Source organism: Haliaeetus albicilla, chromosome 5, assembly GCF_947461875.1.
Source record: "Haliaeetus albicilla chromosome 5, bHalAlb1.1, whole genome shotgun sequence".
NCBI classification, from domain to species: Eukaryota; Metazoa; Chordata; class Aves; order Accipitriformes; family Accipitridae; genus Haliaeetus; species Haliaeetus albicilla.
Window position 1 is genome coordinate 41,041,895 of NC_091487.1, and position 22,587 is coordinate 41,064,481.

A 22,587-nucleotide genomic window follows, 5' to 3' on the forward strand; every position below is an offset into this window, starting at 1 on the left:
AAATGGGATTAAAATGGACAACAGGCTCTTCTCATACGGGATGGCACAGAAGGTTTGAGTATAGTCTTTTATTTATTACATAACAGACATTCTAACTTACTAATATTCCTCCAAACGATGCCTGCCACACCTTTCTAGAGTATCTGTGCAGCCTAAAAATACTGCAAAACACTCTCTAAAACAGTACGAGTTCAAATGAATGGAGTATCTTTGTAGTTGCCATGTATGAGGAAGAGGAGTTGCTTGAAAAAACATAGTTGTTTGAATGTGGGAAAATAAACGTATGTTTCATTGATTGTAACAGAATACTTTCCTAAACATTCAGTAATCATTAGAACTTCTGCAGATGCCCCTGCATGCACACTTTCTCTTATTGCATAAATGGGGTTTTTTTCCCCTTAAAATGTATGATTTAAAGCAAAAAACCCTAAACAAAACAACAAACCAAAAAACCCCACCTAATTATTACCTTAGTGCGGAAGTTAGATAATTTCATATCTGTCTTAAGATCATACATACTCAGTCTGAACACTAGTACTCAATTTAGTTGCTTCTATCCAGGCAAAAAGATTTGAATGTTGGATCTCTCTGTTCCTAATAATACCACTGAGACATTAATGAAATTTGAAAGCTTACTGCATCCACTGAATGGACAAAATTATAATGAAACCTGTAAAAAGATCATGGTTATTTCTTAGTTTCCTAGCTAAAGTGGATATTGTAATATAAATTATCCTCCCTTCCTGTTAAAAGAAGGCTACAGTTTCATTGTCTAGTCATGAGGCTCAGTCATTGCCATGAATAGCTGATTATGCCTTCATGAGATGTTACCAGTAGTTTTTCCTAAAATTAAACAAAAATATGTACAATCACTGTTTCAAACTTACTGTAATAAGTTGCATATGAGAGATATTAGATACAATGTTTCATTGTGTTGAAGATGATGTGAGAGAAAAGTAGAAAATTTAAGGACTGCCTGTCTGTAAAAATGTTAATGAAATTTAGAAGGGTCTTAAAAGTAAGGAGAAGTTGTCATCGTTTCTGCATTAATGGTATACCATGCATTTTTGCATGAGTTCATCTGTGTGCTCAAAGGTTTAGTTTATTTTCACATCCAAGCCCGTAAAAGAGTTACATATCAAAGGAAAAGACTTGTTTATTGGCTTGGATAGGTATTTGCTAGATAATAACACTTTTAATTACTTGAACATTTGTTTTCATGTCACATTTGAGCCATTCTGCTTTCTAGTAATTTTCTTTTCAATATTGTAGGTACTTTGAAGCCATGCAGCTGAACTTTCGACAGCGCCTGCATGTTGAACAGATATTTGACTTGGAGAATGGAGAGTATCTTTGTCCACTTTGCAAATCTCTGTGCAATACTGTGATTCCTATTGTTCCATTGCAGGCTCAAAAAATAAACAGGTGAATTACCAAATTGCATAAACTTTAATTAAAAGAAGTTAAAATGTCTTTGGGGCTGGTTGGCCTTTCAAATTTTTGGAAGTAAAACTTGGGCTGACCTGGATGAAGTCTGGATGAAAGACTGCATATCTCCTTATTGACTATTCAGCCAAGCATACTGTTTTTGGCAGTCAGGTTTTTTTTATTTTTATTTTTTTAAAAGCTTTTTTGGATTGGCTGTTTTTAGCAGGAGCTGATACCAAATGAGAAAGTACCTAGATCTAGTATTTAGCCTAACACTTTATTTTGTACTGTTTGCTCAAAATTTACAAAACCAGCAAAGCTGTGCAAATACTGAGTTAACATGTTTTGATCTCAATGTGTCCTCTCTTTTTAAAGATAAGGTGATTCTTTGAGTGTTAAAGTAAAACCTGCTTTCTATTTCTGTTTTCAGTGAGGATGCAGAGGCAGTAGCTCAAATTCTGTCCCTGGCTAGGTGGCTGGAGATTATCATAGTCAGGATATCAGGCTACAGTGTGAAAAATGCTAAAGGTTTGTTACCTTAATTTTGAAGCTATTCTGTGGCATATCTAATAGGCCAGTACGTGTTTTAACTAATAGTAACAGAAAACTTCAAATAAAGAATACATTTTGCTGTCAGTCAAGACAGTATCTAATAACGCTGGGAATAAAGTCACGGCCCTTTCTGAGCTGATGTCTTGATTTCACAGTGCCCTCACCAATTTTCTCGTTTCTGTTAAATTCCTTCCATCTTCCCTGTAGAAGAAAATTTTGTACACTTGGAGAGGATAGCCACCAACTAACACTCAGAGTTAATTAAACTTCTGCATTGACTGTGATGTAATAAAAAAGAGAAAAAATAAATTAAAAGGGCCAAAATAAAAACATGTCTGAGTGTTTAGAAAACAGAAGGTACAGAGAATCAACATATTCCTTGCACTCTTATAATGCAGGAAAGTTCTTTTTCCTCACTAGCAAAGCATTCCTTTTAATCCTCATATTTCTGGGAATAGTAGACAATGTTATTTAAGGAGGAGGGTTAGAAGACAGTCTGGCTGGTGAGGTCTGTTTACAATTACTTTCAAACCAGTTTAAAATAAAAAGAAGTCTTACATTTGTTGGATTGCTGTAAAAGCTGTAACAACTTCTTTGCTTTTTAATGTGGACCTAATTTTTTTTTTTTTTTCTGGAAGGAGAGAAACAAAATCTTCCAGCTTTCACCAACAAGGGAATGGGGAACTCTGCTTTGGAATTCCATTCCATCCTTAGTTTTGGAGTTCAGTCCTCGTAAGTATTACTGGAAGTGCTCTCTGCATTATGTTAATTCTCCCTAAAATAACCTAGGTATACTTCAGGATTTGTATTGAGGGAAAGGCATATTATTTGTTTGGTCTGAATATGGGCTTACTTATACTTTTCCTTAAGCATTCACTGAATATCAGATCTATACGGGGCTAGATGGACCTCTTAGTCAAATTCAGTCTGGTAATTCTTATGTTCTTGGTAAAAAGCTAGGAGTCTGGAAACTTCTAATCCACAATTCCAGTGATTTGGGTCACTTCCTGTATCACTAGGCAAGTTATTTAATGTCTGTCTGCCTAAATTTTCCTGCTATGTGTCTGTTTCAGGGATAAATTTCACTTGGTTTTGGATGCAATAATGTAATATACATTACTCAAAGGGATAGGGCTGTGTTGTCTGTTTCTATTCCAGTGGGCAAAAGTGCTCACCCGCTAAAACAGAATGAATGGATACTTTTCAAGTGTACTCAGCTGTCTTCCTTTTAGATCACGCTATAAGTACTGTACTTCTGCTACTTCTGCCTGACATCATAGTTATGCAAAGCACTTATTTTTATAAATAGCAGATATGTATGTCATCAGAAAGGTGAATCACATTCATTCTTGATAACTGATCTCCATGGGAAAGATTCTATAGTTTGCGCTCAAACAATGTAGTGTTTAAGGATGAGCCTGGCTAAACTCAAACTTCGTGGTACAATTATTTTGGCTGTAGAGATTTGGAGAATTAATATGAATGTCCTATATTTCTGTTATGAAGTTCTGTGTATGACTTTGAAAAAACACAAGCCATTAAAATTGTGCATGTTTTTGCCTAGGCACTTTTCTGCATGTAAATGCATTTACATAAATTAACCCAATGTCAGTTGAAAGGAGCTTAAATGGTAAAAAATATGTTTTAAAACATATTGAAAATGCCTTTCTTTACATTTTTGGTGCCTTATGAGATGGGATATATTTTCACACCAGCACTTAAAATTACACTTGCTTACTTGCATTTGTTTTTTTCATTTTATTTTACTTTGATTTAAATGTTCGCATTTTTTGAATGCAAATTACAATATGGTATACAGAAATAGACTCCTTCCAGCGTGGCAGCTATTAATCTCTCAATTGGTAGAGCCTGTTATGTCAAGGTACTTGTTTACTATTGGAAACTAATATTTTTTTTTTCTCCTCTGTACAGACAAAGGGCCTTTGTACTCAGGAATTCTTTCATAAATAACTTAGACTTTGTTAGTGATTGACCAGTAAGTAATAAGCACTATTAATAATTCAGGCTGTAATTATCTTGGCTTGCTTTTGCAGAGCCAAATACTCAAGCAGTATCAAGGAGATGCTTATTCTCTTTGCCACCACCATTTATAGAGTTGGGCTAAAAGTTGCTCCAAATGAAGCTGATTACCGGATTCCTATGATGACCTGGAGCACATGTGCTTTTACCATCCAGTGTATAGGTAAAGCGTAATTTGGGTTTATTCCTTCTCATTACTTGAAAATCTTACAGTAGTTTGATTGTATAATTTTATACAATCTGATTGTATAAATAATAATAATAATAGTTCTACATAAATAAGCAATATGTAATAGTGTAACAATGTATATTATATGTAATTGCATATATATTAATAGTGATATTCCATAATACAATATAAATAATAGGATTATTTAGTTAGATGGTAGTTTATAAAATAAGATATGGAATGCGAACATTCATGAGTTTAATCTGAGAGAGCAGGGAGTGATCATGTTCCACGTTACTGATTGTAACATTAAGCATGTTCAATGAATATCTGCAGGCTGCCACAGATCATTGACCTGCAGGCGTCTCCTACACAGCTAAATATCTAACAGCTGTGAAATAGTACTCCCTCTTATTATTTCTTTTTGTTGCTCTTCTCAAAGCATTCTCATGGAATTTGTAGAAGAAATATGGTCTTTTGTATTCTGAAATTGCTAAGCAGATACCTGGTAGAAAAAAAACCCAACAAACCAACAAACGTTCTCTGGCATGAATCTCTTTTTGAAGGCAAAATAATTACCATAAAAATGATTGCATTTTGGGGGATAATGTACCTCTTTAGCAGTCAGTCTCATTTCATGTCTGTACGATACGCACAAAAAAGTTTGTGTAATAAACATGAAGCTGTAGATAAATCTGTAGTGGCTTCCAGGCAGGGAGAGAGGCAAGAGATAAGTCTGAAATGCATGCTGAAGGAATTGAGAATGTAATTGTACATCTTCATAAATATGATTTGCCAAGTATGCCATTTTTTCTTGATGAAGCTGTTGAGGTACAAGTGTAGTCTATCTACCTTAAACCTATAGTGGACTTGACCCAACTGGAGTATCAAGAGTTCAAAAAGTTTTTAGGAGGCTTGGGAATATTCTGATAAGGCAGGAATAGTCAGGAAAACTGATTGCATCTTTTTAGTGTTGGATTTTGTCAGTTTTCAAATGGGTCGGGAGAGGACTGGAAGCCACCCAGCTCTATTAACATTAATGCACTTAATGCTGTGCAGATTGTTTTCATTTGATATCTGAAAAAAAGACCTCAGTGGCTGTCAGGAATTAGTTTGCCAGCAAGTGTATAAATGAAGTACCTGTTATCACAGATGTGATATCAAAGCCATATGTCAGAAATAGAAAATTCAGATGCCTTACTAGGCCAAGATTATAAAACCAGAGGGACCACTGTGACAGTCTGACCTGTCCTAGGCCACACCACTTCCTTGGATTCATTTTTGTTTACAAGTATAGCAGGCTTCCATGGAATTGTAAAGCAAAACTGCATAGCTTCTAGTATGCTGCTTTTGAATCTAGTCATAGGATGCATTATTAAAACCATTTAACAGCCATGTAGCCAAGCTGTCTAGGCAAGGAACCTTAGCTACCTGCATTAGTGGAGTCTCTAGAGGAGGTTCCAAGCACCATTGCCCCAGGGGATATGGATTGCTTTTATTGCCCGAAGCCAGACACTTAAAAATACAAATCTGATTTTTTTTTCCCTTGTTTCCTCAGCAACTGCACGTTATGTGTTAAACTGATGTGTGGAAGTGCCAAGTTAAAACACTTTCATTTTTTGTTAGAGATGATTAAAAAAAAAAAACCAACCAAAAACCTCCAAACCAAAAAATCTCTAACAAAAAAAATTCCAAGATTTTGAAGTGTACTGATTCATATCTGAAAAGTGACTAAAGCACAAAAACATTTAAATTGATACTTTTTTACTCAATTGAGTTAATTTTGTTTCTTATTTTTATTGGCTTATTTTCTCTTCATTATCCCTCCAGAACCAATGCACCCAGGGAGGAAAGCTGAATTGTATTCAAGCTTGGGAATTCTGTTTTCAAATTATTTTTGTTAAACTACAGTCAAATGCAGTAGTGCAAGTCTTAGGGTAAGATGGCTGTATAGCATCCCTGTAAACATAACTTCATGTTTTTGAGCATTGTATAAGGGTAATGGAAAATACAACTAAATCTGTAGAATGTCTTATCATCATTCACATGAAACAGTGTTCCTTTAAATCCCTAGTTAGCAAGATCTGAACACCAAATGTTTTTAAAAAGCTTGTTACAACCATTTATCTGGGAAACATTCAGCACCATGTACGATAGATTTTTTTTTTTTTTTAAGAGAATTCTCTTATCAGAATAAAGTTGAGCTTTAAAAAGAAGTACATATAGTAAGAATAAATTAATCTTGGACTAAGTGTATTCTAACAGAAATGTTATGTTATTTCCTGTAGAACAAAGCAATTTAATTTTTTCTGTGTTTAATTTTAAGAAAACCTCTTGGAAACAGAGGGCAAGCCTTTATTTGGATCTCTACAAAATAGACAGGTATGGGCAAGCAAGATATGCAATACATTTTATACAAAAAAGTTTATATATATATATAATACAGGCACATATATAAAAACTTACTGTTGAAACTGCTAATGTCAAGATCATTCTCTGTTGAGGGATAGCTCTCAACATTTAGACTGATAACATAAAGAGCATTTTGGAAGAATAATGTTTTTACTTATACATGGAAGTTCATATTAAATTCATTTATCAGTGTGTCTTCTGTTTGTAGAAGTAGATATGTTTTTACAGCTTTAATTCACTATTGTATCTCTCCTTTTTTCCTGTCCAACCATTTTCTCTTGCGCTCTAGCACAGTGGCCTTAAAGCATTAGTGCAGTTTGCAGCTGCTCAGAGAACAACATCACCACAGGTCCTGATTCAGAAACATCTAATTCGTCTTCTAGGAGGTATTCTATTCCTTTTCTTTACTACCTTTTGTGTTGCAGAAGTTTCTATTGCAAAATGGCACACACATTAACACAGCATAGAAGCAAAGGTTAGACTACTGACAACAGTGCTAACTTCAATTTATGTAATGTTGCCTGAAATCATGGAGTATTGCTTGAAGTTAAGTCATCAATAATTCTGTTAACCCAGCCCTGTATCACTGAATTCCCTCAAAAATCCTCTATGATAGATAACCCAGGCCTGGAGATACTCAGATCTGGAATATTTACAGATGACTAACAATCTATTTTGGGCAATGTTCGAAATCACTCAAATTCTATGCTAAACAGGTGCATAAAGCCACAAAACAGGTATTCCTCTCTCTTATTTGTGAGACTTCATCTCTTTAGTACTTTCAAAAGGCTGCTTGCAGCCTAGTTTGAGGTATTTTGGTCTCAGGGAGAGCTAGTTTGAAACACATTGCTATTGTCCATGTTTCTTACTGATTAGGTTAGCATGGCGGCCTTTGTGAATTCCACTCTTTGACTTGCCTTCTATTTGATAGGATTCTTATGTGTGGTACAGGCTTTTGTATTGGGTTAGGTTGTGAGGAATCCAGTGTTGCAGCACTTAAGTACATTTGTGGACTTCATCCTTAACACTGTGTGTGCTTTATTAAAGCTGGAGAAATAAATCAAAGATTTTTATCTCAGAACTTTGAAGATATAGTCATTAAAATTGTGAGCTGGTTTGGCATGTGGAAATATCTAAACAAGTGTACAATCAATTAAATAAGTGGTAAGCAGTTAATTAAATACGTACTTCCTTAGTTCAGAAACTTGGACTTTTTTTGATGAAAATGCAGATATTATAGAGGCTTTAAAATCAGATTCTGATATTGCAGTTCAATCCAAAAGAACAAAATACATATCAAATGCATAACCGATACCTTTATTTTGTAGTTCTTCTACCAAACTTTAAAGTGGAGGACACTCCATCCCTCTTAGAAGTAGATATGTTCCACATTTTGGTAAGCAGGTTTATTTTATTCTTCATATTAGTATTTCTTTTTTTTTTTAGCATGGATTTTTGTGTACTTTACCATGTAGGTAGTCCTGCATTATCTGCTCACTTATGTGAGTCAAATTATATGTGAGTGCCGCAAACAATCAAATGATTACGTCTGCTATATACAAGTGTTTATGTTTAGTTCTGCTGTTCTAGCTTGCAAGTCTTTGCAGTCTCACTCTTAGTGAATTTCATGCTTGCAGTCTCACTCATCTTTTTACCACCTCCATTGCTATCAAACCTCAAAAAAACCCGGAGAAATGCACCCACTCAGCTTATTTTCCTCACTTTCCCTTTGTCTCAATAAGCCTCTCATACCTTCTGATTCCCTCACATTCACTCTCGTTACTGTCTTTACTCTTCTTAGCCTCTTCTTTCTGTTCTTAATACAATCTGTATTATAGTTTCTTCTACTGTTAACAAAACCAAACAAAACCAAACAACAAAAAAGCCAACAAAACCTAAACAAAAAACCAAACCTACCAAAATAAAACCTGTTTTGCCCTGGTTGCCTTTCTAACTGATGCTTAGTTTCGCTTCTCACTTTTTTCAATGTGCTTCGTCTTATGTCAAACCCCAGAAATTGAGCTTTCTAGGAATTGGACAAGCTTTCATGGTTTAGCTCGAAACTGGCAATTACAATGGAACTATATCTGAGTTTCCCACATGCTAGAGTGGTGCAAATGGTTAATATTTTCTAATGAGTTTTTGCTACGCTTTGTGAATTAAAACTTGCAAGATAAGTGAACATATTTAAATTGACTGCAGAAATGAAACATAAATGTATAGTGAGAATATAATTTCTGTTACACATGTAGCTATTACCATATTTAATATTTGCTCCTTCCCTTTCACTGTAGGTGGGAGTTGTGTTATCCTTTCCGTCTTTATACTGGGAGGATGCTGTAGACTTGCAACCTTCATCAATTAGTTCAGCCTATAACCACCTCTACCTCTTCCATCTGACAACACTGGCACACATAACACAAATTGTCGTCTCTTCAGCAACAGGTAGAGGTGTATTTGGGTTGGATTATTCTGGCATTTTTACACAATTTCTTAGATATAATGGATGGATGCCATTAGTGTCTTCCAGGTATAAACTTCCTCATAATAAATGACACTTGGTGCTAGGTAGTAATAACTCTTTTCTGGTAAAAAATAAATAGCACTACATCATTTTCAGAGCATTTTATTATTTCACTTCTGTGCACTTAGCCTAAGAAAACAAAATAGTTATTGATATATTAGGACTTGTTCAAGTCAGTCATTCCGGAGTGGTAACTTTACCCTTTTCACTCATTGTAGGAGAAGCAAGACTCTGCCCAGTAACAGCACTCCGAGCTGTACAGTGACAGTTAGTATGGATTTGGGAAATAAACTTTTCTTTACCCTTCAACCTAGTAAATACCCAGAGCTAAAATATGGAATCCTGTCAACTGATGGGATAGAATTTCACTTTTCTCTGTATTTCATACTACTGTTAAAAACTGCCATTAACCTATAGGCTTCCTAGCTACTTCCTTTTTCTTCAGCATGATGGAATTTTAAAATTAAAAAAAAAAATCCTGTAACTTAATCTATGTAGGACAATAACTTCAAAACTTTGAGGGAAAGAAGCAGTTTTTACATGAGGATGAGCAGTGAGGTGGTAATCCTGATTTTTCTTTATAGCATGCAGTTTTAGAAGAATATTTGTTAGGTTAAAAACAGCAAATAGAAAAGAATTAAGCAAAATAAAGTGGAAATATTTCTGTAATGCAATTAAAAAAAAAAAGCTCAGTATACGTGAAAAAAAGAAAATTAAGTGCATTTACAGTGGGATTCATCTTTTTATGTGCAGAATCCCCTACTGTTCAATCATCTGACAACAGTGAGGAGGCACGGTCTGCACAGTCTTTCTGTAGAGAGGTTTGCCAGTACACCGGTGGGTAAGTAGCAGTTCAGTTATAGCATTGCGTTTTCCTAGAAAGATGACAATCCACAGGGATTGACCTGAACAACACAGAAAACAGGAAAAAAATTATCCTTTTTGTATGGGGGGTTAGTACAATGCCTCATGCTTACTTCCCGTACTCTTGAACACCGGAAAAAAGAAAACTGGTGAAAGGAACACTTTTAGTTAAAATAGCTACTTTTTGTGGACAACAGAGTAAATTCTTAGTCTAAGGATGAAAAAATACCTATATCTGTTCTGGAGAGAAATGCAACCACTAACTATTGTAGTTATTTTTCTTTGCTTTGATTGGGTTTTTTTAGATATCTCAATTATAGATGGAAGCCAGAAAGAAAGAAATGGTTCTACTGTAAAAGGGGGAGAAGTGTGAAGCTAAACACAGTTGCTTATTTGTTTGAGCATTAGTCCCCATCTTTTCAGACTGTTTTGATAGGTATAGCTACAGACTCTTGAGTACTTCAGTATCTGTGTGTGAAATAAACTAGAAAATATGGATGCACCCTCTACAAATTCTACTTTGATTTATGTTCACCAAGGCCAGTTGCAAAGATATGTTTCTTAAGGATTGACAATGCTACCCGCTTGTCTAAAAGTTTTAGGTCTAAATTTCTAAATATTTAAAATCTGGTATTTAAATAATAGGAGTAATTTTTGAGGCGTGAGCTTGGAATCATAGGTGCTGTGTATTTTGGAAAATAGGTCACCATACTGAGATGCTTAGGTGCAGAATTAAATGCCAAAGTTTCGGCAACCCGACTCTGAAACTTTTAGTGTTTTGATTTCTGTGTATGCATTGCCGTCTTCTAACTCTGACCTATATGTGCTTAAAAAACACGATCTGCATAATAATTTTGCAATGGTCTGTGATGTTATAATACAGCTTTACAGGTTGTTCCTCAGGAGGTCCTGGTCAACATTTGTGTGAACATCCTGTTCACATAAATGTGAAGTTAACCAAACTTTAAAATTTTTAGAAAACAGGGGCACTGTAAGTAAGTTAAATTTACTACGAAGTTTAGACTAAATGCTCATATTGCACAAGCTACAAGAATAATTACCAAGATGAGTATCATTCCAGTATTTTTTGTCAAAAATGGGATTAGTATAGTTTTATTTTAAACAATCTGAGTGTTACTGTTTTGACTGCCATAATGAAGTATGAGGTATTAATTTTTTAATTCTGTTGGTTTTGTTGTTCCTGAAGAGTATTTATGTTTGTTTTTTTCGCATTTTTTTGAATTGCATTCAAAACACCCAACTGAATGAAAAACTTTCACCATTTCAAAAAATTGCTGGCTTTTGGTAATAAAAAACAACCAGTGTAAGAATTGATTGCTCTATGTGCGATGCTGTATTGCACAGTTTAATTCAGGTTGAGTTACCTAGAGATGGACAGCTATGTATGGGCTATTTATTTTTTACAATTCTGAAAAATATAAGTTGAGATAATTTGAAGGCTTAATGTAAGTGTTCTACGTAAAATCAGTATTCATTCCTTAGGCAAAGGGGAAGTCAGAAGTTAGGTACTAGTGGCTGTGTTTCACAGAATTTGGGGTGCATCAGTGTTGCTTCTACACAGCTGCCATTCTACCAATGTTAGCCAAAATGTGAAAGTGCTAGAAGGATTTGCCCTGTGAACTACTGCAGCTCTTTCTCCTTTGTGTATTGCAGTTGTTTTAGTCAGGATATTCCAGGCTGGCTTGTGTGGGATTGTGTTAGAAAAGGCATCATGCCTTACCTTCGTTGTGCTGCTATGTTTTTTCATTATTTGCTGGGAGTTTCTCCACCTGAGGAACTACTACAAGGTAAATATGAAGAAGCAAATGTATCTATATACTGACTGTGTTTACTGTTTTCTTGGAAGAATGGGATTTTTAAATGTTCACAATAACTTAACAATAGTTAATACATTAAAGTAAGACTTGGGGAGAAAAGGAAATACTAATTTGTATGAGAAGGAGCAGGCATGAGAAGCTGAGTTGTCTCAGCCTTCTTTGCATGGAAAACAGTTACTTCTGAGTATGTGCAAATACATGAATTATCAATGATGTGTTGATAGTGTCTGTGGATACAAAGGTTCTGTGATGTAAGGATAATTCTAGGGGCTGAGATTACATCATCTGAGAAATAGCCTGGAGTATATTTAAAAAAGCAACCGAACCTTTTTGTGCAGTTGCTAATGTTGGTAAATTATAAAGACATAGGGATTCAGGAAAACAGAGCCAAGTAGAGATAAAGCACATTATAAATCTTAAACCCCTTCCTTAAATGATCCTAATGCATTACGGATACTAAACCGCAAAATAAATATTTTTGTCTTCTGTCAAAATGCAGTGAAGCATAGAATCATCAACTATTTGGAAAGAAGGATCAAAATTGCAATGAAGAACTGAGGCAAAATATAGCATCTTAAATTGATTTATATAAACTATGAACTAAGTTTGAATTTGATTAGGAAATACCAGTCAAAATGTCTGCACTTTGGGATATGCTATTGTCCTTACCATTAGTCTGGAACTTTGATTCTATAGGGAGGAGTCTTCCTGGTGAATCAGCAATGCTGTTTTCTGTAGCAGAGAAAATAAATGACCACCCAGCAAACTATTAAATTATCCCAACTTTGTTGTGTGTTAGCACTGACTTGATCATAGCAAAATTTAATATTGTTGCAGGCCAAAAGGATAGCAAAAAGCTAAAACGCATTAAGTACAGAAATCTGCTGCACTAACGTGTTACATATTATGCAGTGAAATGGAATTTAAGCAAAGAATTCTGTTATTACAGTGACTTATGCATGACTTAAAAATTACTTTAGTAATATATGTCAGATTTGTTAAACCTAAAGCAGATCCTCAGCTAATGCAAATTATTATAGCTCTGATTAAGTCAGTGGAATTGCATCCAATTTTACTATCTAGGAGCTATGCTGAAGCTGTAAGATACATATTATTCAATGGAAAATGGATCAGGAGATTTTTAGTTTTGAGTGAATTACTCAGCAGTGCTGAAACACTTTTAACAGTTGCTCATGTTTTCTTGTTGGGGTTTTTTTGCAGTTTCTGAAGAAGGGCAATTCAAGGCACTTTGTAGTTACCTCTCTCTACCTACCAATTTGTTCCTGCTTTTCCAGGAATATTGGGACACAGTAAATCCACTGCTTCAAAGGTACTAATTGGGACTGGGCAGGCCATGTTTTTCTGTTGTGATGGCCCTATGGGAATTCTGAATCAGATTTGTTAATAAGCGATTGAGCTCAAATTCATACTAGAGTTCTAAACATTTAGTTGATGTGCACTATACTGAATCTCTTAAAACATAAAACATTCTATATTTTGTGGTAATTCAAACATTAAACAATTATAGTTAAAGGGACTAATGCTTGCGGACCTACATGAAATCATTCATGCAGAAAGAAGTTGCCATAAACCTTTGCTTGCATGGTATGCCACTTACTGTTTATTGGCCTATTTTTAATCTGTCCACAGCACAAGTGCTGATTACACGAGCTATAAAATAAGAATATGGAAAATTATGTAGCTGGCAGGGTGAGGCTTTCTACTATTTCTTCTCTGGACTTCCAAAATAGACTGATGAATGTTTCAGTTAGCTAAAAGGTACTATTTGAGTATTATGTACATTGCAATCTAGTGGTAAAGAAATAATTGATAAAATTCTCCATTCAAAAACACAAGTTAAAATGAACAGACAAACACCCCCACCCTCTCCCACCACTAATTCTGAGAAGAATCCTGCTATATTGTGTTGGAGAATGTCTCTGTGTATTTAATGTGACTGTTTGAACACTTGGTTGCATTAATTATTATTCCTGTATCTTGGCAAAAATCTCTGGCTCACGCTAGTTTTTTCTGGTGGGTTTTGGGGGGCTTGGGGTTTTTTTTGGTATGGTTTTTTGGGTTTTTTTTGTTTGGGTTTGTTTTTGTGTTTTTGTTTTGTTTTGTTTTTTACACCTCTGTTCTGTTTTGTTGTCTAGATTCCTTCAATTTAGGGACATTTTGAGCTGTTGACTCCAACTTACAGTCCATGTAGCTGACCTAAACAATTCCCTACATACAATTTTGCTATGATTAATTGCATTTGTAGTATATATAATCACTTGGAAATTCATAGCATTTTCAGAAGTAAATTATTAAATATGTTTGTCTTATATGTTCCTACATGTTTCCTCTTATAAGCACCATTATGGTTTTGAGAAGACAGAGGATAGGTGCTTGTGAACATTAGAAAATGATCACTAGAGGCAGGGCTAACAAATCCATCGCAGTGCTCCCAGTCAAAAAAAAAAGGTGTCAAGTAGGAGGCTACATATTTAACGTAATAGTAACAGTTGTCAAATCATCCTGCAAGTTCCCATATGTTTTTTGAAAGAATCTTATTTCAGAAGACTAAATTTGATGGTTGTTGCGAAATGTGTTAAATGAAGCTTACTAGATTGACCATCTGCTACAGTTCTCTCTCTTCCTTCTCTTCCTTTTTGTAGAAATAACATAAAAGATATCTTAGACATACTAATTCCTCTGTTTTGTAACTTGCCAATATTTACTGTTGTTTTGGTAGACACATTTGGCTATTCTAAGCAAGCATACAACATGCAATAAAGCATGGTAAAATAACCATTGGGTGATGGTTATTAAATAAAAACATTAAATATTTTCGTAGTAGCGTGTATGATATTTTCTTGTGCTGTGGCTTTCGGCAGATACATTCCAAAAGGAGCTGTGGATTGTAGTGCACTTTGAGAACTTGAATATGTCTGAAGACTGCTTGCATTTTTGAACTCTGTGTTAACTCTGTGTTTTCATGTTCATGTTGATAATTTTAATGTTGTTATTTTTCACGTAGGTTTTTCTCTTGTATACAAACTTAAATTCTTTTCCTGAAGCAAAACTGTAAAGAATAGCTGGTTTTCCTCATGAAGTTTTAACTAGAACTATCAATGCTTTATCCGTGCTCTGTGTTTGCTTATTGCTTACTAGTTTAGTTTAGTGATCCTAAATGTATATTATTATCAAACACTATCATCTGCAAATGTTTGTTTGAAATAGGTGGTGTGCTGACCCAGTGGTGTTGAGTTGTTTGAAGGGGAAAAGCATTGCAATAAGGTAAGTTTGTTTTTGTTGTCATTGTTGTTTTTTCTTCTGTTTTTTTACTTTAAACTGTTGAAACAATGGTTGTTGTGGGCAAGTTAGAGTGCTTGTATTTTTTTCCTCCTGCTCTACTACCAAAAGTACTTTTCTCTTTCAATGGTTGTATATTTTTCCTCATGCAGTGACTCGTCTAACAATGTTGTACATTCTCAATGAAAAGTTATCTAGCTTACTACAGGAAGAAACAGAAGCTAACTGAAATATGAAATGTATTCATACATGTAGGTTACATATGAAATTTAATTTCGTCACCTTTGCTGGAACATAGAAATGCTGAAGCTCGCATATGGTGCCTCTCACTTGGCCTTCTAGGACTGAAGAACTGCTCTAGAACTGCAGAAGTTTGCAGAAAGGACCGAAAGCTTAGCAGGAATTTATAGCTGTCTATTCTGTTCTTTGCTGCGATCTTTATTATTCTGATAATAGTTCTTTTTCACTTACCCAGGTATCCTAGGAAAAGAAATAGTTTAATAGAGCTTCCTGAAGACTATAGCTGCCTTCTGAACCAAGCCTCTCAGTTTAGGTAAGATGTGACCTATGTAGCTGTCTTCCTAGGTGTTTTGTCGCTTTTAGTCTCTTTTGTGTTCTTGCAGCTACTGTAACCGGTGTTTAAAACTATGTACAGAAATGAAGTGAAGGCACTGTTATGGTTATACTGGCCAATATTAGCACATGTCCATTTTAAATCTGAAACACAACAGCTTACTAAATGAAATCACTTGTGTTTGATAGGGTACCATATAAAATTATTATAGCTTAATCTGCAGGTCATCTCTCACTAGTGCAATGTGCATTTGGTTTGGCTGTAAGCCTGAAAATTATTTTTGCACTGGACACAACAAGCCCAGAAGGTTGGCACTGTTTTATGCCAGGAAGAGTGAGTCATAGAATAATTCAGGTTAGAAGGGACTTCAGCAGATCATCTAGTCTAACCTCCTGCTCAAGGACATATCTTGCAGAAAAAATATTTCAAGCAATGTAAAAACATAGCCAAAGGAGGGAGATATGTGAAATATGATTATGACATAGTATCTCTAAAGTTTTTGTTTGTTTGTGGTTTGGGGGGGTGGGGAGCTGTTGTTTCTTTAAGGAACATTATCCATTTTTAACATTTCTTCTAAAGTTTTGACTCCTGCAATAACATTCTGGTTATACTTCTTTTAGATGTCCGCGGTCTTCTGATGATGAACAAAAACATCCAGTATTGTGTTTATTCTGTGGGGCTATGTTGTGTTCCCAGAATACTTGCTGTCAGGAACTGGTGAATGGGGAGGAGTTGGGAGCCTGTACTTCTCATGCGCTTCAATGCGGAGCTGGAGTCTGTATGTTTCTCAAGTAAGTAGCTAGCCAGAATTTAATGTGTTAAAGAGTAAAGGGAAATATTTGAATGTCAAAATTTGCAACATTGTCAAAGCACTTTATTCTTTTTGTGTGAGATGAAGAAACATTGTTTTGACCAAAGATATAGCTCACCAAAAAGTTAAGAACCTGCTGGGAGTTGTCTTGTATTTTAAATGTAGCTATTTTTTCCTTAAGAATCAGGGAATGCAGAGTTGTCCTCATTGAAGGTAAAACGAGGGGCTGCTTATATCCTGCTCCCTACTTGGATGAATATGGAGAAACAGATCCAGGTCTGAAGTAAGTAAATGTTTGACTTTCTTTCTACATTTCCATTTTGGTATCTCTTTCTTTCTTACACCCATTAGACAACATGTTCTTCCTGCTAGCATGTACAGCACTGTAATATTGTTTCACTTTAAATTCCTGCTGGTGGTTTCCAGTCATGAATGGGTCATTCATAATAGAAAAATACACATTTTTCAGTAATGTTAAACTGTCTTACTTTTCTCAAGAATATTTTTTATGCTTTTCATCAGAAATATTCAAAGACTGTCATCTTGGAAAGGGCAGTCATTGCTTGTCACATGTAGAAATTTTTCATTTCCAGTAGACTTGTTGGAGTTGGTGTTCCTACAAGTATTTAATATTTTCTGGCTATCGTTAATAGTGTTAATGCTAGACTATTAATAGAACAGCTTGTCAGTTGCTATTCTGATATGCTTATTGGGTATTCTCCTTTTTTCTTCTATGAAGAAGAGGCAATCCCCTGCACTTATGTCGGGAGCGTTACCGGAAGCTCCATCTGCTATGGCAGCAACACTGCATCATAGAGGAGATTGCCAGGAGCCAAGAAACGAATCAGATCTTCTTTGGATTCAACTGGCAGCTGCTCTGAGTCTCTTGATTTTTAGTGAAAACTCTTACCTTTGGCAGTGCTTTGGAAAGGGAAAGGAGGGTGGCAGTAAATAATCTACTGTCAAGTGGATTCTGTAGTTCAGACACAATTGTTGGATTCTCTAGGTTGGATGTATTAGTGATACATTGAAACAGAATCTCATGTCATATGTTTTGTTCTTTTTTTTTTTTTTCTCCCAAAAGGGAAAACCACATTATATAATTATTAGTGAACATTCAGGTCCAGAAATATTTCTCCTTTTTTGAGAAGTTGTAATCATCTCACATGTTTTGATGAGGACAGCTTCCCAAATGCTGTGCTTCAGGGCACATACCACATTTCTGTCTCTTCCATGCCTTGAGAATGTACCTAAATGGTGTTGCTATGGAAAAGCCTCCTTTACTCTCTTCCTGGGTTCCTTTCCCAAGCTTGGTGAAGCTTTTAAATAAGTCAAGGTCTGTGGCATAATATTGGAGTGGAAATGGTGCCAAGCCTTTAATAATCTGTAGCGACAGGTACAGCAAACATTAAGTTGTACAGAAAAAGCCTGCATTCAGCTATATCCTGGGATTTAATGAAGAGTTTTCATTAATGAACTCTTTAAAGGAGAAGTGTGGGATCGAAAGTGCATGGGGGAATTACCATCTTGCTTGTTGCATCAAAAAATAAAGTCTGTGCTTTTCGCATTGCCAGAACTGCACTTTATCTAAGGAATTTGTCCTCTATTAACGTTGTCTATCATAAGAGGTCTAGGGCTACACCATTTGGCTAGGTTGTGGTTAGTTTTACTTCTTATGCAGTTTGTCTTCTGAGATTTTCCCCAAGAACCAAACATGAAAATACTTGCAGGTAGCTGTAGTGTAGCTCTGCAACTTATACAAGAGCCAGAGACTTCAGTAAAGTAGAAGACCTTCAAAGCTATTGCTGGACTAAAATCAAGGCCCAAAAGCAGCAAGTTTTAGGATCAGAAGTAAGTTTGTTTGCCCGTATTTGGGGAATTCTCTACTCTTCCATCCTCTGTCACTATTGTTTGGAGCCCTGCCTGCATAAATGAAATTGTGTGTTGGGGGGGCCATGTTCAGTGGTTCAGTGCTAGTTAGAGCAGAAAAGGGAAGAAAAGGTGGCTATGTCTGTCTCTTTGCCCTTCAGTAGTTAATAGCACATTGTGATTGAACTCTCTCTCACTGATATGTGATTGTGCTTCAGTTCTAAATGTTTATTGTTCTGTTTTCTGAATTTGCACCATAATATACATGAGAGAATTTGTAATGTGATGGGTAAAAATGCTTTCCCAGGAAATCCCATTTCTACATGAAAGTTTGAAGTTGTCAGTACTCTAAATTTCTCCGCCCCTTTGCTATTTGGATTCTTTCGTGTCATTTTAGTGTGTTTTTGTACTATTTCTTTTTGGTTCTTTTTTTTTTCCTACTGATTGTATGAGAGATAGTAGAATCACAGATAATTATTTAGATTTAAATACCATTGTTCTCCTAGGTTTTTAAAGTTTTTAGAGTACGTATGAGTGCACTGAACAGCACCATAACTCATCTAAAAATGGAATACCAATGAATTCAAATACTGTTCTGATTTCAAATACTCTTTTATAACTTTTGCTATAATCTTTCCCTGGTGATATAAATAGTTGGCTTTGGTATATTTTTCAAGTATTCTGTTTCTTGCAATTAAGACCATTCTCCTTATTTTGATTCTTTCAGATTTTAAACCTGAATATGAAACTCTTTAAAGACAAACATTAATTCTGTTAGTCTTCTCTAAAATGTACTTGAAACACATACTGAATTTAAAAGAACAGTTGTCGCAAAAACTCGCATGCACTGACAATTTCTAAGGTCATCAAAACACCTCTTGCCATCAAAAATATTGGATTAAGACTAACAAGTGTATCCCTCGTTGATACCAAAACTGTATTCACTTACTGTTTCCCTCTGATATTTATCTATTCATTTATCAACAACCCTTCAGTTACCTTGCACTTCACTGATACAAAAATTCCGTTACCAAATATGCAGTAAGATCACTTTATTTTGTTTTCTGTCTGAACTGTAGTATATAAGGACAGGAGCTGGTCTGAACAGGTGAGCTCGTGTTTAAAGCTCTAGAAAACTCTTTGTAGCTGAAGAAGTGGGAGAGGAAAGTTGCATCTTTCTGTACGTTTGCACATACTAATTCAGCAAATGGGCTCCCATGTCATTCACTGACAAGCGTGGTCATCTTTCATTTCATAAATTACTATGCAGTTTTGTTCACTGTGAGTATAATCTGTATTTAGTGATCGCAAGATGCTTATGCCACTGATTTCTGTTCCATCCAAGCTGACAGAAGAAGTTATTTGATAATGCACATATTGGTATCTTTAATTGCAAAAATGTAAATTTGAAACTTGTATAATGTTCTTGTGCTTTTGAAATAAAATATCTTGTATATGTATATTTAAAAAAAGGAAATAAAGTAACTTCTCATAGATTATTCAATTTTTATTTGGAGGTGTTTTGACACTTCACAGTTGATTTTACAAGAGCATTATAGCAGGGTCTGTCAGTATGGAAAAGGGGAAGAGTTAGTAAATGGCTGGTAAATAATACCAGTTATCCCTGTAGTCTTTATTATCATTGTACCAGTTAGTCATGGTGGCACACTTTTTCCTATTTAAAGACATATTCTACTTGAAACTTATCCTAGTATTTTACAGATGCAAATTCCTGCAGTGTCTACCTCAATTTGCGAGAGAAGTCCTAAGTACAGAATTTAATATTTAGATGTCCTTAAACTGATTAGTTGAGTGATTCCGGTTTTGCAGCTTCTCAAAGAAGAACTGGCTGATACTTAACCTCTAGAAAGGGAAAGTTTGTGGTGTTGGTCTAATGTGCTGTGTGATACATATTTAAAAAAAAAAAAAAAGTGTTTTATTACAGAGCTAAGCAAACAGCTAAGAAATCTTTTTACATAGAAACAGCCAGTACTTCTTGCCCCCTTTTATGTTACAAACTGCTGGCTATCATCGCTTTCTCACTGCTTTGTTGTAGCTTTGGACACCATTAAGCCTCCAGAGTTTGGGTGTTAATGGTGTTGCTCTCTATGTTTATTCTTAGTAAAGCAAATTTGTTTAAGAACCAATTCCTAGAAAGGTAAAAGGTAAAGGTAGATAGATTAATGTCTATTAGCAAAAATGTTCTGAAGAATGTTAGAACAAGAAGCCCATTCATTAGGGAAAAAAAAAAAAAAGGAAAAAAGCCACAGCACCATTTCTTGTGTAGTAAGAATCTCAAGGTGCAATGTACAAATGTACAAAATTCTATTGAGGATTTTGGCCATCATGTGCTTTGCTTTATGGTTCAAATCCACTTTATTTTCTAGACAATATCCTTGAATAATCTAGTTGTAAACTAGTCAGATTTGTGATACAACATCTAAGTGTTACTTAAGTAATAGGTTAAAAGAATCTGATGGGATCTTCAAAGATACTTTCTTCAGAAATGAAAGTTGTTTCATTTCTGTGGCACAATCTCTTTTATTTCTTTTTATCTGTTTTGCAGGTAGGCTAAATCTGGGGTTTGATACAGAGAACAAATGGATAGTAATGAAAATCCATTCCTATACAAGTCTCTCAAACCCAGTTATTTCTAATCCTAGCTACATTTCTTTAAACTTACATTCGGCGTGGTCAAAAGCATACATGAAAGAGAAGCTGTGGAAAGGAAATGTGCATTGAAGGAGAGTGAACTGAAATTCAAAGGGATTTTATATGTGATTTCATGTAATGGTGAGTAAGAGGAGACAAGGTATAAAGTTAAACATGAAATAGTAAAACCGGACCTGAGTATTCTTTTTGTTTCTGCGTGACTATTGTTCCTGAGATCGGTGTCAAAAAAAGAAGTATAGTTCGTGCCGTTTAATTACAGGTTGTCAAACAACTTAGAATCCATCAGACTTAATTTTAGGAGGTTTCTAGGCTTCATGCTTGAGTGAATGAGCCTCAACAAAGTATTGTGAAGCAGGTGGTGGGGACTGTGGATTTCATGATTGTTTCAAGTCCTTGCTATATTTGTGAAGATCTGTGCTTAGTCTTTTTCACGAAGATAGACTAAGGTTTCTGCAGAACCTTATGTCTCCTTCCTCTTAATAGTGCCTGAAATGTAATATTACCCTCTTTGGGTACAAGTATTGAGATACAGTCTAGTGCTTGGAGAGAGGTCATCCTGTTGCACCAGAGTTTCTGCTTGAAGGTTATCCTGAACATACTGTGGCAGCCTGAGGAATAATCCACTCTAGATGATAAAAAGCCTCCAATCTTCTTTCATCCCATTTTTTTTTCTGTGAGTCATGCTGACCTTTACTAAAAGTGGCAAACCCAATGTATGTCAATCTCATGATACTGCAGGTGATCTAGGAATATTTATTTTCCCAATTCAGACTTATATAGAACTTCACTGAGCAATTTGATTTACATACCTCAGGCAGTCTGCCTCAGTTAATTGACATACAGGAGTGAGACAAGGTCATCCATTTAAGTGATGGCCTCCTCATAAATAGGGACTCCATCTATGTTCTTGTGAGCTTCACACCTTTATGGTTCTTCGCTGAACTACAGAGTAGTGCATGCAGAGCCTGAAGTGCTCCTGTAGTGGGAAACTGATACAAAGCACATGTACCAAATGATTTCTAAGATTTTAAATATCAAGAATCTTGCGTTGTAGAGAACTGTATGATTGTATGCAAGTAAAAAAAATCAGTTTGCAGAAGGGAAGTTTCTAGGTTCTAAGGAAATGTGCTGTGTTCATTTTTTTAATATATATGAAACTCTAAATGTGCTGTATTTGTATATTATTAATTATTTTTTCTTTATGATCAATGTAGAGAAAATGTTTTCAGTGGTAATCAGAAAGCTTTAAAGGAAGAGCATCATAGTTGCAATTGCTACAGGACCTGTCATAGTGCCTTCATCAGAAACTGAACGTTAAAATGTTTCATTTTTTTAAATTAGGAACTTCATAAAGAAGATAGTTTTATGCATAGGTAAGTTCCTTACTCTGGAAGTTGCTGTTGCACAAATGTATTGTTATTAATTCTGACTGGATTAAGTATTAATAACAAATAGGATAAGAAGTGTCCCCCAAATCGTATTTATTTCTGTATCTGAGCAGATGCTGCGGCTTAAAGGCTTGGCCTGCTAATG

The 22,587-nt window shown here is 35.3% G+C and overlaps 1 protein-coding gene across 2 annotated transcripts in view; it reads left to right on the forward strand.

The window, feature by feature from the left end:
- UBR1 (ubiquitin protein ligase E3 component n-recognin 1) overlaps positions 1-18,780 on the forward strand; it is a 74,133-nt gene extending 55,353 nt beyond the window's left edge. For both annotated transcript variants that reach the window (XM_069784340.1, XM_069784341.1), the window contains exons 32-47: positions 1,273-1,425; positions 1,859-1,956; positions 2,619-2,712; positions 4,035-4,183; positions 6,516-6,571; positions 6,891-6,987; positions 7,930-7,997; positions 8,896-9,046; positions 9,879-9,966; positions 11,664-11,797; positions 13,049-13,157; positions 15,056-15,112; positions 15,603-15,680; positions 16,322-16,492; positions 16,694-16,795; positions 17,252-18,780. In XM_069784340.1, coding sequence (XP_069640441.1) covers positions 1,273-1,425; positions 1,859-1,956; positions 2,619-2,712; positions 4,035-4,183; positions 6,516-6,571; positions 6,891-6,987; positions 7,930-7,997; positions 8,896-9,046; positions 9,879-9,966; positions 11,664-11,797; positions 13,049-13,157; positions 15,056-15,112; positions 15,603-15,680; positions 16,322-16,492; positions 16,694-16,795; positions 17,252-17,393 — 1,747 coding nt within the window. In that variant the 3' untranslated portion in view covers positions 17,394-18,780. The remainder of the gene's footprint in view (positions 1-1,272; positions 1,426-1,858; positions 1,957-2,618; positions 2,713-4,034; positions 4,184-6,515; positions 6,572-6,890; positions 6,988-7,929; positions 7,998-8,895; positions 9,047-9,878; positions 9,967-11,663; positions 11,798-13,048; positions 13,158-15,055; positions 15,113-15,602; positions 15,681-16,321; positions 16,493-16,693; positions 16,796-17,251) is intronic.
- Positions 18,781-22,587: the final 3,807 nt, after the last annotated feature.